This window comes from Podarcis erhardii (assembly GCF_964252035.2).
Source record: "Podarcis erhardii genome assembly, chromosome: 12".
NCBI classification, from domain to species: Eukaryota; Metazoa; Chordata; class Lepidosauria; order Squamata; family Lacertidae; genus Podarcis; species Podarcis erhardii.
This window is the reverse complement of record NC_138513.1, coordinates 22,477,435-22,495,643: the sequence shown is the minus strand read 5'-3', so window position 1 is coordinate 22,495,643 and position 18,209 is coordinate 22,477,435. Positions and strand designations below refer to the sequence as shown.

Below are 18,209 nucleotides of genomic sequence, written 5' to 3'. Positions count from 1 at the left end.
AACTTGTCCAAAAGACATTCACATAGCAAGATAAGGGCTGCGAAGGGTGCATAAATAAATTTGTTTGATGCAGATATGTAAGCGAAACATTAAAATCTGCCTCCGTCCATCAGAGACCATTTACCTTCATCGTTTAAATCCCTGCATCCCTTTATGGAAAAATATTAGCACAAGCTTTAGGGTAATTAGGATTCAGTATTGCCCTCATATGCAACTAGGCATGTTGTACAAACAGCTGCTGTGTTTGTATCGAACAGCGTTGATTTTAAGTTTCATTAATAGCCAGGCTCTATCTTTCCGGAGACTCATTCAAGCTTTTCAACATGTCTTACATATTAATTCATTAACTGGAATTCATTTGGGCATGTTGGTGACATATATCAAGGGTAGGCTGACATTTCATAGTTAAAACACATCAGCTAAATTGCAAGCTGTGCATCTGGGCCTGCAATTCCGGCACAGGCCCCAGGCAACAGAGTGCCTTTTGTGGGGAACCAGCTCACCTATCACACTTGTAAATAGCAAGCTCTCTTCATCTGCAATTTAGGAAAAGAATAGCATGCAAACATGCAATGTTGTGTGGCATTGCATTTAGCAATACAGTCGTACCTTGGAAGTCAAACGGAATCTGTTCCGGAAGTCCATTCGACTTCCAAAATGTTCAGAAACCAAAGCGCGGCTTCTGATTGGCTCCTGCAGCCAGCCAAAAAAACAAAACAAAACAAAAACTACCACCTACCAGGGAAATATGAAAGCTTGGAAACAGAATCTGACTCATTCCTAGCTAATCATCATCATCACCACCACCATCATCAAATAATTAGCAATTTTAACAACTGAAGGAGCATCTCCACCCCCATCGTTCTACCCAGACACTGAGGTCCAGCACCGAGGGCCTTCTGGCGGTTACCTCACTGCGAGAAGCCAAGTTACAGGGAACCAGGCAGAGAGCCTTCTCGGTAGTGGCCCCCGCCCTGTGGAATGCCCTCCCATCAGGTGTCAAAGAGAAAAACAACCAGCAGACTTTTAGAAGACGTCTGAAGGCAGCCCTGTTTAGGGAAGCTTTTAATGTTTGATGCATTTCTGTATTTTAATATTTTGTTGGAAGCTGCCCAGAGTGGCTGGGGAAGCCCAGCCAGATGGGCGGGGTATAAATAAATTATTATTATTATTATTGTTGTTGTTGTTGTTGTTGTTGTTATTGTTATTGTTGTTATTGTTATTGTTATTGTTATTATTAACTAGCCTGTCTACCTATTGAGTTCAGTGGCACTTACTTCCAGGTAAGTGTTTATAGAATCACAGTGCAAACCTGCCACTTTTTGATGCGCATCTTCTCACCCTTACGGGTGCACTAATCGGAGACATTAGCATACCTCGTAGGGCAGTGCTGAGAAGCATGTGCTGTCATTTCTCTATGAAGTTTAGCTTGTTTTATAAAATATAGGCCATTTGTTCCTTCCATTGCCAATCTGTCTTCCCCCCTCCCCCCCCCCCAGAGCACTAAATCTAGTTTTAAAATTAAAAAGAGTTTTATTGCTTTTAACCATGATCTTTTATGATGGAGAGCAGCCAAGACAAACTGACTTGATGCATCAACATTCCATTTTCTGTTTTGCATAAATCACTAAGGCTGAGAACCATGAGGGATATGTGGGGGGGGGGGGGAGAGAAAGAAAGGAAGGGATGATGATGCTTAGAATGGATCGATCTGAGCCCGGAAAATTCTGACAAGTAGAAAAAGCAACTGAAGCTTCAAATAAATCCTTTTGTATAGGGAAGAGGGATTATAGGATTAACTTCACATGTTTTGGATCTGAAACCATTTTTGTTTTATATCATTACCAGCCTTTTATAGACTAATTGAGTGGTGTGGAGAACAGCACTAGCTGATTTTTTTTTAATAATATAAAAAAAAATAAAGAATTCATGATTAACCCAGTTTTGTCTGAGGAAACAATGGGCCAAAATTGTGGCCTTGATTACACTTGTGAAATTCACGACTTTCATCAACAGCACTGTCCCTCATGAGCATTGGAACCTGTAATCAGAAGTTGATTTGCTGTTGAGTAAGGCGATGAGCAGGATATTAAGGAGGAAAGAGAAAACGCTAGTCAAGAGAATGCAAAAGAAGATCCCTTTGGAGTTCAACTGCTCCCTGTTCAGAATTGAAATTAATAGCCTGATCCAAAGTTCTTTGAACTGCATCCATAATAGGCCAGCGACAAGTAAAGCAGATCTGTTCCCCTCAAAGGCAGGCACAAGAACATTAATGTTCGGCAAACTTTTCAGTAGTCTGCCATATATAGCTTATGGGTTGTATTTGACTTTGTAGGGGAGAAGTGGAGTCATCCCTTCCCCTCTTTGATGTATGTGAGTGTCTCTTGAAGCAGTCGGCTCCCCGCCTGAATCTTACTGGGAAAACCAGATGTGATTCTAATTGTGTGATTGCAGTTAATATGTCCATTTTTCTGCTTTTAAAAATAAATAGCAGGGAGCTACAGGATCAGGACTTCAGCACACGAGGAGTGGGGATATAACCCATCCCTGCCTGCTGAGGTCTTGATAGAAAATCCCACAATGCCCAGCTGCTATTAGCCCTGGGAAATAAACTTCCCTACTAACAAAATAAATCTACATTGGAAGCATAAAAATATGCCCCCCTCCCCGATAAATGGCTAGACAACATGACAACTCTTGCAACCTATGAACAGATCACTTTCAGATGAAGGTGATGTATGGACAAATTTAATGATATTTGGAATGTATTTATCAATACCATAGTGACTCATGAACAGAAACAACCATGCCAGGGTGCAGAGCAGCACAAGTGGGGATTTTCATTGGGACCATGGTATGCAATTAACACAACTGACCCTCGATCAGCCATGTTTTCTTAAGGGTGACAGTGTCTTAAGACATTGGTGCACCTGCCTGATTACATGAGTATATCACATTATGTAATAATTACATACACAGCTCAACAAGACAACAACTGGAACCCACCAACAACATATGAATCAATAGGGCTAAGTGGACCTAACAACCCCCCTTCCCCTCATACACACAAACCAAACTTACTGCAGTCAACTAAAGGCAACCAACCATGCCCTGGGCCCCCCAATCTCTCTCACCGCCAACAAAAACTAATAAATCAATAGAAATGGAACCTGCCCGCATGATGCTGACACAAAAACCTTACACATACACTATGTAGAACAGGCATAGGCAAACTCTGGCCCTCCAGATGTTTTGGAACTACAATTCCCATCATCTCTAGCTAACAGGACCAGTGGTCAGGGATTATGGGAACTGTAGTCTCAAAACATCTGGAGGGCCGGAGTTTGTCTATGTCTGATGTAGAAGAATTAAAGTTTACTACCCTCCTCTCTTCTCCCCCAACTTTATACTGTCTATAATATTAATGTATCCAATCAAATATGACTGATCTGTAGATCAAATTCTATGAACTGCAAGTAGAGATGCTGTATGTACTTTTGTAACCCAAGATTTTTTTTTATAAAAACAATTAAAAACACGCACAAATGCACACATGAAACATAGAAGCAATTTAACACTGAAACCAACCGCATATCGTAATACTTGCAAATATTACATGGTAGGCTGGCTCACCCCCCAAAAATAATATTACTTGATACCAAGTGGTTCAACTAGTCATGTGAATTGGTGCAACTTGTCATGTCATGTAAGAGAGCATGTCACCACAGGAATATGACACAATAAATTAAAAAGAAGCTACCAACTCTACAATTCTAAGATTCTATATGTACACCCTACCTATTTTACATGGCTATATCTTGAATGACTTTTTAGGCTTACCTGCTTGTGAGCATGATCATAGGAATTGATGTGGTTGTCAAATTCGTGGTGTTTATGGTACTGCTTGTCACATAATTCACAGTAGAAGTTAGCCTTCACATCCTCTAGAGCCCTTGCTGCTGCCTTCTCCTTTTCAGCAAAATCCTAGAAGGGCAGAGGGAGAGGAAAAATATTTGGTTATTTCCAATTGCCAGTTTGGTTATTGCCAGTTTTTCACCACTAAGTCCCATGTACTTCCCAGCCCTACCATTAGGCAGAGTGAGGCAGCTGTCTCAGGCAGCTGATTTTGAGTGACATATTTTTACTCCCAGGGAGAAGTGCTGGTGGGGTATTCTTTTAAAAAATGGAACCAAATTGCATGGTTTGGAAGCATGCCAGAGTCTTTTCTTTGTTTAAATTACAGACACATCCCACCTGCCACAGTGCAAGCAGAGGCAAGATATCAAAACAACAACGGTAGCTTATTTTCCAACCCTGCTTGTGGTATGGAGCACAATCTTGTGGTCAGGATCACAGCTGGGGGGGGGGAGATTAAACCAATGCTTCCCTGCACACTGCAGTCACAATGCAAAATAGGAAGTGGTCCTGCACATAATCAAACAATAAAATACCTGCAAAGGTGTGTCTCAGAATGAAACTGGCTAGTTTGACTGTAATTTGGCCAGTCTTGGGCAATCTACATCTAAGTATGAGAGAGAAATGAGATTCTATTCACCTTTAAATGCAAACCTTCCAAAACACAGCCATCTTCTGAAATGTGCACTTCTCCAAATTTTGCAATGCAAGAAAATGCATGCAAAATGCATATACTGTTCATACAGATGAATATACTAGTGAAAATAACATGCAAAATGTCTTACTTTAGGGGAAAGCACTTCAAAAATGTGTAATTAGGCAAAATTGCATACACCTATCCCTATCTGCATCTCGACTTGGGAACTGGTGATGCCATTAGCTATTTTTCCTTAGGTAGCAAAATATCTTGGGTCATGGGGTTCTGGCAGTACCATGGAGGTCTGTAGTAAGAAGTTAGCATCTAAACCGCTAAGCCTGATCAATGGCTCAAAGGTAAGATGCGTGACTCACTCGCTGTTCTGAAAAAAACAACACTGCAGCGATATGAAAATGCTCTTCAGGTTGATCTAAAGGAACTCAAGCGAGCCTTTTACTGGACGTCAGTCTTTGCGGGCAGATTAAAGCAGCATTTACCCTCTAGACTAATTACTCCTTCAGCTGTACTTTAAAACAGCACTCAACAATGCAAAAGAACAAGAGCACAGAAAGAGAAACATTATAATGACAGGATGTTACAGTACAATGATTATGGCCACTAATCCCCTTATCAGCACAGAGTGCAGCTAAGAGAAGCAAAAATGTATGAAAGTGTACACGTGCTGGGGGAATAAGCTAAGGCTCTCGGGGAATGCTAGTTTTGCCAATGAGTGTTTTACATGTCAAAGCTTTCAGCTACCATACTGTACTATAAAAGCTGAGAACCTATTTTAAAGCCAAGGTGAGGCAAGGTGCCTAGAGGGAACAAGAAAGTTAGGGACTCCTTAAGGCTTAAAATTAGGAGAACAACTTTGCGTTGCAGTAATAGCAATTCTGCTACGAATTGATTAAATAAGATAAATAAGCCACTAAGAGACTGGCAAGACACAGGAAGTGCACATTCTTATTCAATCAATAACGTAATTTCAAAGTTAGTGGGGCATAATCCAGCAAGATGAAGTCCAATTGAAACAATGGGAGTAGCTTGAAAATTTTATTTGTTGTACCTTGCCCATATGGAGAAAGGGCAGGTTATCAATTATTTTAAATCAACTGACCAATAATTGTCATGATCGAGCTTCTTATCTCTTGCTTTGAACTTCATTGAAAATTACCTTGTGTTTCATCTGTGATGAAACCATTGAATGTCAGGGTGAATGTACCGTATTTTTTGCTCTATAGGACGCACCCGACCATAGGACGCACCTTATTTTAGAAGGGGAGAACAAGAAAAAAAAAATCTCTCCCTCTCTGCTCAGCACCCCTTCAGCAAAGCGGCAGGAGAAACGGAGCCCCTTCCATTTCTCCTCCCGCTTCGCTGAAGGGGCGCTGCGCAGCTCTCCCTCTCTGCTGAAGCCAGGAGAGTCTTGCTCCCCTGGCTTCAGCAAAAGGAACCCGAAGCCTCCGGAGCGCAGCGGGACCTCCTGCTGTGATCAGGAGGCTATAGGCAGCTATCCCTGAAGCCTTTGGAGCTCAGTGTGAGTTCCCGCTGCGCTCTGGAGGCTTCAGGTTCCTTTCGCTGAAGCCATGAGAGTCTTGCTCTCCCGGCTTCAGCAAAAGGAACTCGAAGCCTCCGGAGTGCAGCGGGACCTCCTGCTGTGCTCCGGAGGCTTCAGGTGGCTATCCCTGAAGCCTGGAGAGTGAGAGGGGTCGGTGCACACCGACCCCTCTCGCTCTCCAGGCTTCAGCAAAAGCAACGCGAAGCCTCCGGAGTGCGGAGGGAGCGCTCCCTCTACGCTTCGGAGGCTTCGCGTTGCTATCGCTGAAGCCAAGGAGCCCGCATTCGCTCCATAGGACGCACACACATTTCCCCTTAATTTTTGGAGGGGGAAAAGTGCGTCCTATAGAGCGAAAAATACGGTATTTGTTAGTTTAAAACAATTGTATCAGTCCAAAACTCTCAGAGCAAATAATAATAATAATAATAATAATTTATTTATACGTCGGTCATCTGGCTGGGTTTCCCCAGCCACTCCGGGCGGCTTCCAACAAAATATAAAAAATACAATAAAAATACAGGTGTGTTTATTTGAACACAAGGATACCTAAAATTTCCTGAGTCAAAACAGAGCAGCAGCAGAGAGGATAGAAGCCTTATGTAGCTCAGGACCCCAATACTTCAAGACTGCCTTTCCTGACATGAACTGATCTGGACTCTGTGATCATAATCCGAGGCCCTTCTCTGTGTGCCCCCTTCATGGGAGGTCGCAAGGATTGCAACATGAGAATGGGTCTTTTCAATGGTGGCTTCCCACTTGTGGTCTCTTCTTCCCACGAAGGGTCATCACTATCAGTTTTTAGGCACCAACTTTTGGAGGCTGTTACGAGCCAAAGTGGGGCAGGTGTGAAACCCTCAACCCCACTCCTCTCCTACTCATTGACAGAAAGCAACCCAGTCAGCTTTCTGTTCCAAATGCATTTCTCTAAAGAGAGAACAGGAGAAAAATGCCCTTTACAGAATGCCATCATTGCCGCTTCTTTCAGATTCCTGCTTTTATATATGCTCCAACCAGGCACAGCTCCTATTTTTTTAGTACCTGTCTCCGGTGAAGCATCATGCTTATCCCCCCCCCCTTTTTACCATTGTTAGGGGGTTGTCTGCTTGAAATGATTTTAGTGTGAGTCAACGATGTTGTCATTATTCAGGGTTCAGCACCTTCCTCGGGGAAGTTAATTCCTGACTGTGTGGGTGGAGGCATCTTGTCTCAACTGAACACATAGATAAATGCACACGCACCGTGCTGTGCACAGCCTGCCATTTCATACATGTTAGCTGCTGAGCTAAATTGGAGGACAATTATGTTTTTCTAATACATCTTGAACCAAAAAGAACAAACATGCTCTTGGTGTTTAAAACAGCAGGTCAAATGCACTATAGATCAGGCTGCATTAGATTGTGAAGCTGAGGCTCCAATACTTTGGCCACCTCATGAGAAGAGAAGACTCCCTGGAAAAGACCCTGATATTGGGAAAGATGGAGGGCACAAGGAGAAGGGGATGACAGTGGACGAGATGGCTGGACAGTGTTCTCGAAGCTACCAGCATGAGTTTGACCAAACTGCGGGAGGCAGTGGAAGACAGGAGTGCCTGGCGTGCTCTGGTTCATGGGGTCACGAAGAGGCAGACACGACTAAACGACTAAACAACAACAACAACAACAAATTACATTACATGACGCACTGCAACAATTTGTAGTTTTACAAGATGTAACACTAAGGAGGTGGGGTTCACAGCCCAATTCATTCCTTAGCCTTAGGAAAGTTACACCAAGATCATCCAAAAGAGAACACAGTGCCAACTTGTATGTAAAGATGCAACTAATAATTGCTATAATTTAAACAGAAATACATTCAGTTCTTTTCCCCCCTGGGGGTACTCAAGGATACACAGTACCAGCACCTTCCCCCCCCCGAAGAAAAGCACTGAATACATCTCATCATAGTGGGAGGTGAGCAGGTGACCTCCAGGTGTTAAATGTTGAAGGGAAATTTTATAGCTCCTCCTCTCCCTTTGTATTGTTTTCCCCATCCCATCTTTTATACTAGCTTTGGATTGGACAGCTCTTCAAATGGGGGACTCCTTTCAAATAGAAGATTGTCTTCTGTCAAGTAGGATACATGGCTACCCTATCTGAAGGTGAAGGTGATAGAGTTTGCTGGAACGACCATCTAGAAACTTCCTCAGGAGTCTCCCTTTTTATTATCCTTACTTATCAGCATGTGAGTTCAAAAGCCAAGAACTATTAGATTGAAACGGGGACCTCTCAATTCTCTTTCATTACAAACCACAGCTGTCACATCCACCCTCTTTGATGAAAGGTTAGCTAAAAAGAGTTCAAGTCATGTTGCCACCACCAAGTGGCTTCCTGCAATCTGGTCAGAAATAGCACATATCTACGAGGTTTCAGTGAATATTCTTGAGCATGGGGTACTATTGAGCACAGGGCATGGCCTGAGGTCACATGATGTGTCAAATGTTGCTAAAATGAAAAAGGTCTGGATTTGGTTGGTACCTGGATGAGAGATCATGGAGCAAACTCCATGGAAAAGAGTGGGGGCAGGGAAGGCTGCATCCATGTATATACCCTAAGCTTTGGAGGGTGCAGAGGGTGTGCCAGGTGTGCTCAGGCACAAACTAATGTATAAAATAAACCAGAGATTATGGCAAGGACAAAAAGAAAATCTTCCTAAAATGAATTGCGTGTGTGTATGCACTCAAGGATCTTAAGCCTTCACCGCCTGAGTTAATAAAGCAAATGAAAGAAAACCACACTATCTCAGAAGCATTTTTTTTTTTTTGACTATACCTTTTGCCAGTCTGATGTTGGAAGTTAACCACTGTTACAATGCTGACCAAAAACAGGCATGCCATAGCTGCAAGGAAAAGTCAGAGGACGTTTCCCAGCCATTTGAAATTGCCATTCTGACTGGCAAAAAATGAACACCACTATATATTTATTTATTTATTGCAAATCTTAAATCTGTCAAAAATAGATAAAGAGGCTCAATAAATAAGATTTGGGGATTTTAAAAATCTTGAACTAAACACCAAGTCCCAAGTGACAAACATTTAGGGCAGTGCTCCCTCATATGAAATAGCATGTCTCTTTCCACAAAGCCCATTCACCATGCAGAGTAAATATGACTGTAAATGTAGCATCAACTTAGCGGCAGACTCTTGTTTTAATAGGGGCCCTCCTCCCAACATACAGTCATGGGTACAGTCATGGGGGGGAGGGAAGTGCACCCTCTTTGAATTCTGTAGCTTTACATATCAGGACATAATAGCAATAATTTGTTCCTTAGCAGGTCTTAAAATTATAATAATAATAATTTTTTATTTATACCCCGCCCTCCCCAGCCAAGGCCGGGCTCAGAGCGGCTTACAAGCAATAATAAAAACAAGATGAATTATTACAACTTAAAAACAAAAATAAAATACAACATTAAAATAATGGAACATTAAAATATTAAAATGTAGCCTCATCGCAGGAGGAGAAGGAAAAGAAAAAAGAAAGAGAGGGAGGGAGGGAGGGAATCAAATTGGCTCCAAGCCAAAGGCCAGGCGGAACAACTCTGTCTTACAGGCCCTGCGGAAAGAAATCAGATCCTGCAGGGCCCTGGTTTCATGAGGCAGAGCGTTCCACCAGGCCGGAGCCAGAGTTGAAAAGGCCCTGGCTCTGGTCAAAGCCAGTCTAACTTCCTTAGGGCCCGGGACCACTAGGGTGTTGTTATTTATGGTCCTTGAGGCTCTCCGTGGGGCATACCAGGAGAGGCGGTCCCGTAGGTACGAGGGTCCTAGGCCGTGAAGGGCTTTAAAGGTCAAAAGCAGCACCTTAAATTTGACCCTGTACTCCACCGGGAGCCAGTGCAGCATGAAAAGCACTGGGTGAATATGCTCCCATGGCAGAGACCCTGTGAGGAGCCTCGCTGCAGCATTCTGTACCTGCTGGAGTTTCTGGGACAGCTTCAAGGGCAGCCCCGCGTAGAGCGAATTACAATAGTCAAGCCTGGAGATGACCGTCGCATGGATCACTGTGGCCAGCTCGGGGTGGGAAAGGTAAGGGACCAACTGCTTGATGCGGCGAAGGTGGAAAAATGTTGCCTTGGCTGTTGCTGTAACTTGCGCCTCCATGGAAAGGGAGGCGTCAAGGATTACACCCAAACTCTTAACGGAAGGCAATGGCACTAATTGGGCCCCCGCAAGAGAAGGGAGTTGGTCCCTCATCCCCATGCCATCCCGACCTAGCCATAGGACCTCTGTCTTCGAAGGATTTAGTTTCAATCAGCTCACACGAAACCATCCAGCCACAGCTTCCAAGCATCTGGTTAGTGTGTTCGGGGCCGAGTCGGTGTGGCCATCCATCAGCAGATAGAGCTGAGTGTCATCAGCATATTGGTGACAGCCCATCCCAAAGCTCCGGATAATCTGGACAAGGGGGCGCATAAAGATGTTAAAAAGCACCGGGGAGAGAATTGCGCCCTGCAGCACTCCACACACCAAGGAGTGGCGCGACGACATTTCCCTCCCTAGTGCCACCCTCTGTCCCCGACCAGAGATAAAAGAGCACAACCAGTTACGGGCTATGCCCTGTATCCCCACGTCTGCGAGGCAGTGGTCCAGAAGATCATGAACGACCATGTCAAAAGGCTGCTGACAAATCTAAAAGGATCAGCAGTCCTGACCCGCCTCGATCCAGTTGTCTACGGAGGGCAACCAGAGCTGTCTCCGTCCCAAAACCAGGACGGAAACCGGACTGAAATGGATCTAATGCCGATGTTTCCTCCAGAAACCTACCAAGCTGTTCAGCAACCGCTCTCTCAATTACCTTACCCAGGTATGGAAGATTTGAAACTGGGCGGTAATTGGATAGGTCTAAGGGATCTAATGAAGTTTTCTTTAAGAGTGGACCACTGCTTCCTTCAGTTCCCCTGGGAATGTCCCCGTGTCAAGGGACAAATTGATAATTTCAACCAGGGGGGTCCGCGCAACATCTGGACACTCCCTAATCAGCCAAGACAGGCATGGATCAAGGAGGCAGGTGGTGGGCCTACCAACTTGGAGGAATCTATCCACATCAGTAGGGAGTATCCGATCGAAATGGTCCAACACTGGACCTGAAGTCAGTCGAGGGGCCTCCAGTTCAGTCACTGTATCTAAATTGGCAGGGAGGTCAAGGAGGAGCAACAGGACTTTCTCCGCAAAAAAGCTCGCTAATGCCTCACAGCTGTGGGTCGAATTTGTGCTTAAATTAGGTTGTCCTCCTAAGGACTTTATTGACCTAATTATTCTAAAAAGTTGTGCCGGGCGAGAGCTAGCGGATGCAATGGAAGCTGCAAAGTTAGATTTCTTAGCAGGTTTCATAGCCATCTCATAGGCTTTCATAAGCGTCCTATAAGATGTTCTTGAGGCTCCGTCACGAGTCACGAGTATTAGGTAAATACAACCTCAGATGAACGACGACACATGGCACATTACACCGTGTCATGATTTATTTAACAGAAAGAGAGGCCAAGATGGAGAAATCAAGTGTGAAGTGAAAAACTAAGTACACCCTTACTGCTTCCATAGGAATTAAGAGGCTAATCAAATGCCCTTGCTTAATTGATCATCAGCAAGTGTGCCCACCTCTATAAAAGCTGAAGTTTTAGCAGTTTGCTGGTCTGGAGCATTCGGGTGTGTTTTAACACAATGCCAAGGAAGAAAGATGATACAATGCTCTTAGAGAAGTAACTGCTGCTGACCATGAAACTAGGAAGGGTTCTAAGGTCATCTCCAACCAATTTTAAGCCCATCATTCTACACTGAGAAAGATTATTCAAAAATGGAAAACATTCAAGGTAGTTCCCAATCTTCTCAGGAGTGGACGTCCGAGCAAATTCACCCCAAGACCAGACTGTGCAATGCTCAGAGAAATCACAAAAACCCAAAGAGTTGGTATATCTCAGGCTCTACAGGTCTTAGTTAGCATATTAAATGTTAAAGTTCGTGACTGTACGAAGACCGAACAAGGATGGTTCATTTGGAAGGGTTACTAGGAGAAAGCCTCGTCTCTCTAAAAAGAAGATGGCAGCACAGCTTTGGTTTGCTAAGTTGCCTCTGAACAAATCACAAGACTTCTGGAACAATGTCCTTTGGACAGATGAGACCAAAGTGGAGATGTTTGGCCACAGCACACAGCGCCACGTTTAGCAAAAACCAAACACAGCATATCAGCACAAGCAGCTCATACCAACAGTCAAGCATAGTGGTGGAAGGGTGATGATTTGGGCTTGTTTTGCAGCCACAAGACCTGGGAACCTTGCATTCATTGAGTCGACCATGAAGTCCTCTGTATACCAAAGTATTCTACAGTCAAATGTGTGGCCATCTGCCCAACAGCTGAAGCTTGGCTGAAATTGGGACATGCAACAGGACAAGGATCCCAAGCATACCAGCAAATCTACAACAGAATGACTGAAAAAGAACAGAATCAAGGTGCTGCAATGGCCCAGTTAAAATCCAGACCTCAACCCAATTGAAATGCCGTGTGGGACCTTAAGAGAGCTGTGCATAAACAAATGCCAGCAAACCTCAATGAACTGAAGCAACATTGTAAAAAAGAATGGGCCAAAATTCCTCCACAACGATGTGAAAGATGGGAAAAGTCCTACAGAAAACAATTACTTCATGTTATTGCTGCTAAAGGTGGTTCTACACACTATTGAATCGTAAGGTGTACTTAGTTTTTCACACATGGCTATTCCATTTATTTATTTCTGTTAAATAAATCATGACACCGTAATATGTCGTGTGTCGTTGTTCATTTGAGGTTGTATTTACCTAATTTTAAGACCTGCTAAGGAACAGGTGGTTGTTATTATGTCTTCATATGTAAAACCACAGAATTCAAAGAGAGTGCACTTTCTTTTGTCCATGACTGTATTCCCACACTGCATTCCAAGTACACACTCCCACAGCCTGTCTCCCAAGCCATTTTTGACCCTTTAGTTTGCCTGCACTTGGCATCCAGCAATCGGTTATAAATAAGCAATGCTGTGCTATTTCTTCTGTCTGCTACAGATCTTCATTTGCAAACACTGTCAATGACCCATAAATTCCAGAACGCCATTCAGGTTTTTTGCACTTGGAGTTTATGCAGCCAAATGATACTGTAACCCTGAAGCAGCACATCACATTTTTCTCTGCCAGTTGGTTTCTCATGCTCAAAAATATGTCTCATTTGACAGATTCTCACCTCTCAACTCTTAAAGTGTCTGGTCTAGCATGGATGGTCTAGAAAACTATCATATGGTAACAACCCAGGGACCAGCTGTTTCCTCCATGTTCTCCACACCCAAAGATTTGCATTTAGTTTAGCCTTCTCTCTGACATGGTAGCTTTCTGTTCTAGGAATATCTCTCTCTCTCTCTCTCTCTCTCTCTCTCTCTCTCTCTCTCTCTCTCTCCCCACCCCACCCCAGTCAGGACTATTCCATCATGTATAATGTATTTTTCTTTCCTCTTGGATTTAATGTTCCTATGTGGGGTTAATTGTCTGCTTGTTTGGTTATAAGTCACTTTAGGTTGCCCTGTGCAAGATAAAGAGACTGACAAAATTAATAAGCAAAAAATAATAATGTAGACTGGGATGGCAGCTTAAACAAAAAGGTAGCAATCTCCTCTACTGTTTGTGAGAAGAACTCTTATGGGGCTACCATATAACTCGTCCCAGTTAGGTTACATGACAACATTTATTACCTAACACCTTTCCACTGAATGTGCCTGAGATCCTACCCCATCTTTGGATTTCTAATACTATTCTATACAGTTATCAGGAAGTAATCGACACTGAACAGAGGTTGACTTACTTCTGAGTAAACACACATATAATTGCCCTATGGATACATGGGTCCTCCTTTCCTACATTTTCTGTTTCTGCCTGTTTGTTCACATGATGCCTATAATTGATGTAAACTTCTGTTACCCATCGACTGGCCATGGGCTCTCCCTCAAGTGGCCTCAACTGAAGGCTGTTAATTCATTAGCCCCTTAAATAAAAGTATAATGTTCATTTAATGAAACAGTTAAACTATTTTTTAACAGAGCTATCCTGAGATTATGTTAGGGGGGAAAACCCTGTTAAACCTACTGATTGCTGTTTTTAAGCTTACTCTTATGACCTATTGTTTTAATAACATTAATTATTCACAAGCCTCTCTGTATAATTAAAATGCATAAATTAGAATGTGGATGCAATAGCATTAATTAAGTATAGACACATTTTGTAGAAGTCAAGGCTAGGGTGTGTGTGTCTACATTCCTAATAAGCAACATTTGTGGAAAAGCCCTGGGGGGGGGGAGGATTTTGTCATACTGGCAATCATCCCAAATCTAATTTGTCTCTTTCTCCTCTTTTACTGATGATAAACTGTCAATTAAATATTTACAGCTTATTCCACTCCACTGAAGACAAAATTCTAATTGTTTGGGAGTAAACAAGAATAAAATGTCCTTTCGTGACAAAACAACTGGAACTTTCTGCTCACAAGTACTTGATCCTTCCAATTCTATCCTCTTCAGCTGAAACAAACACCCAGTTTGCTTTCTACTATACAGATGGTTTAAAATAGCAACCAATTAGCTCTCATGTGCATTTTAAGATAATCACATCTACCTCCATTGCCTGATTGCCTAATTATACTTGTCTGCCATGGGGGGCGGGGGTGGGAAGCCATAATTTCAAACTTGCTTATTGATCTGAGGCAGGTACAGTGATTATTACATCATGTACAGTTCCGAGAGGTCAGGAATGGTTCTTCCTACTAAGTTGTTAAACTTGAGAACAGTAAAAAACTGCACGTTATTCCAGCAAGTCCAAATCATAAAACAATTCACTTCGACAAAAGGCACATTAGGCTCTAATATTTATGTATCGTGCTTTCAGTTGTAGTGATGAGGCGGAAAACCTGTGCCTAAGTGTTGTTGAGCTCCAACTCTCATCAAACTTGACCAGCAATGGCAGGGATGATGTGAGTTGCTGGAGGACCACAGGTTGCCCACCCCTGTTGTAGAATACTTTGCACACACCATAGGGATGCTCATAGAATGCTTTTTGGTCCTTCACTAACTGTGAGACCTCTTGGCCCAGAGACCCATACTCCTAATCATTTGTCGTACATATAGATTTCGACAAAAAAACCCCTCATTTTAAAACAATCAGCTCCACTCTATAATAAATATTGCAAATCTCCAAGCATTCCTTCAAGTGACAGGTGCACTGCAATATGCCAGCCACTGCTTTCAATGGGAGCTCTATCTGTGGATCCCACTGAGAGACTGGTACAAAGTTGACTGGTGGGGAGGAGAGGACGTATTTTTTATAGATAACTAAAGCCACACAATAGACTCAATGCACCATTGGCAACAACTGTCCTCCTTTGTATTGTATCTCATTGTTGCCAAATATCTGACTATATGGTTCCTACAGCATAGTTGAAGAAACCATGGGATTTCATGATAAAGGGGCATTTTTCATGATATAAGGACTTGGGGGGGGGGGAATACAATAGTTATATTCATATGAATTTAGAACGGGATGCATGTCATTGCGATAAAAGGTTGATCTAGCATTTTCCTAAACATATCAGTTGTGCACGTAGCAGAAGCACTTGTACTGAGCACTAGTTGTTGCTTTGGCTCCTTCTGGTGAAAATGCAATTAATAGCTTCTGACATTTCAATTTCTGATATAAGAAGAATCAATGGAATGTGCGGTGTTACTGAGTTTCCTAGAATGTTGCTGCAACACGTAGTCAATTAGAAATCATTTGTTAAATCCAAGGTTTGCAAGGGATGCTTAATAGACTGCACAGCCATTAAAGTATGCTGACCTAGAAAACAGCATGTGCAGTTTTGCTTTAGAAATTGATTGCCAGGATCTCTGCCCTGTTCAAGTTGGCCAAGGGAAAAAAGCAGGCCACTTTGCCCAGCAAAACCTGGAGAGAGATAGGTAAGCATAAATCAAATGCTTCCAGATGTTGAAAGGGTGTTTTTTTGGATCCACCGTTCTGAAAGGAGTACAGAATAAATATCAAGTGACAGGTGCACTGCACTTTTCGCTTTTCCTTAGTTATTTCCAGTTAACTAAAGTTATCACAAGGGCTTGCTAACAGGTATGATGGGCAACTTGCCCTCCAAAAGCAGAAAGGTATCACCAAAATAAGGACACAGATTTACACTAACTTATATGTCCAGATGTAAATTTAGAAATAGGTACAATAATTTAAATAGAAATCAGGAAGTCTCACCATACTGGGCAAGAGTGTAAATATCTGGAGGCCTGTGTGTGCCTGCTCAGCCTTTTCTCCCTTCTTGTAGCCTCCCCTCGGCTTAGTGCCCTGTGCGTGCGTACCACTCGCACAGCCCTAAATCTGCCCCAATCAAACTGTCACCACCTGGCTAAAATTGCAAATTATAACCACTTGAAATTATTATATTATTGGCCCACATTAGCTCTGTACTGACAATTCCCACACACTCATTCTGTGTGTGTGTGTGTGTGTGTGTGTGTGTGTGTGTGTGTGTGTGCCTATTAGCCATGCTCCACATTGGGGGCAGTTTGGAATGAGTGTGGGGGGGGGGGTCACATGAGCAGGAACTCCTGCTGGTCTGAGCTGTTCAGATGTAGGAGCCCCACATCTGTAGGCACACTAATGCTGAATGGATGGTTCTGTGGGCTGGAGGGCATGTCAGTGTCCTGAGGGATCATAGTAGGTGCAAATCAAGTTGTCCCACCATGTGTTTGTTGAATACATGGGGGAGAGATTCATATAAGCAGCCTTATTGTTAAGATGACTTTTTCCTCATTCAGTTGGGTGAGAAGCCTCTCCCATGTCTTCAGATAGTGCCTCTTGTCCTCTTTCAACATTCAGAACATTCTGTCAGAATCCCCATAATTGCCTACCGCTATCCATTGCCATTTACGTAAGTGTGATGCCAGATAAAAAGTGCCAAGCTTTTAGCAGATTTAGATATTCTGTTCTTTAGGAGAGGAAAAGAAGCCTAATGGAAATTTGGGGTCGGATTTCTTAAGAGCGCTTTGAGAAGCTTCAGCCCTGCACTCTGTTTTGTGAGCTTAAGTCCTATTGATTTCATACCTATTGCAAGACAACAGAAATAAATCGGAAGTTCCATTTCATTTAGTGGTTCTCAAACTCAAACAGATAAAATGCATTAATACTACTTTTCTTAGAAATGTATAATCAAGCATTGCAACACAGGATTCTTAGATCAATACTTTGATTGCGAAATTGCAAGGTACACAACTGAAACTGAGTGTACCACCAGTCAAGGGGTGCAATTTCCAACTGGCTATTTATGGAATGCATATACAACCCTTTACTGGCTGGACACAAATATTTGTGGCTTAGCTCAAAAGAGGGCCATCTTCAGGAATAAGGCAGGTAGGTACATCAAGGCTTTGGGAAGAAAACTAGACTCTATTACTAACACAAGTTGATCTACAACAGAGGCATACCCTCCAACATCCCTCAGATGAAAACAGGGAGGAACATTTCTCAGTGCTCAACCACCATTTCTTTCTCCTCACCCCACAACCCCAGCAGAGCATTTCCTATGAGAAGAAAGGCAAGTGCCATCACCACCACACCAATGGGACACAGCACACACGCCCTCCAGAATCCTGAGAAAAATCCCTTAATCCTGATTTTATTTTATTCTTTGGTAGATTTACAAAAAGAAAAACACACGGCAATAAATAAATTTTAGAAAGGGGGCAAGATTAGACATGGATGCACAAAGAACTTAAAAAAATAACAATCAAGATACCTTATGCTCCACTCTGCTCCCTCTTTCTTCCCTCCCTGGGTGGCCCTGCGCTCTGCCTTCCCCTCAGACTATGGCAGCTGCAGCCTCTCCTCCTCTTCATCCGCTCTCCACTTGCTCCCTTGCAGCTGCCATCTCTGCTGCGGCTGCTCAGGACAAGCCCTGGCTCATCCTTCTCTCTACGCTCAGCAGTGGTGGCACTGGTGGGGGAAATAGGGACATTCCAGGATCAAATCAGAAGCTGGGATGGCTATCATAATTCTGGGAATGTCCC

The 18,209-nt window shown here is 43.1% G+C and overlaps 1 protein-coding gene across 1 annotated transcript in view; it reads right to left on the bottom strand.

Moving 5' to 3' along the window:
* Positions 1 to 1,933: 1,933 nt before the first annotated feature.
* Positions 1,934 to 18,209, bottom strand: part of ZNF804B (zinc finger protein 804B) — a gene marked incomplete at its 3' end in the record, with an annotated part of 177,064 nt that continues 160,788 nt past the window's right edge. The window contains exons 2-3 of the mRNA XM_081881784.1: positions 3,841 to 3,984; positions 1,934 to 2,041 (exon numbers count right to left, since the gene is read on the bottom strand). Of these exons, the coding sequence (XP_081737910.1) occupies positions 1,934 to 2,041; positions 3,841 to 3,984 (252 nt within the window). The remainder of the gene's footprint in view (positions 2,042 to 3,840; positions 3,985 to 18,209) is intronic.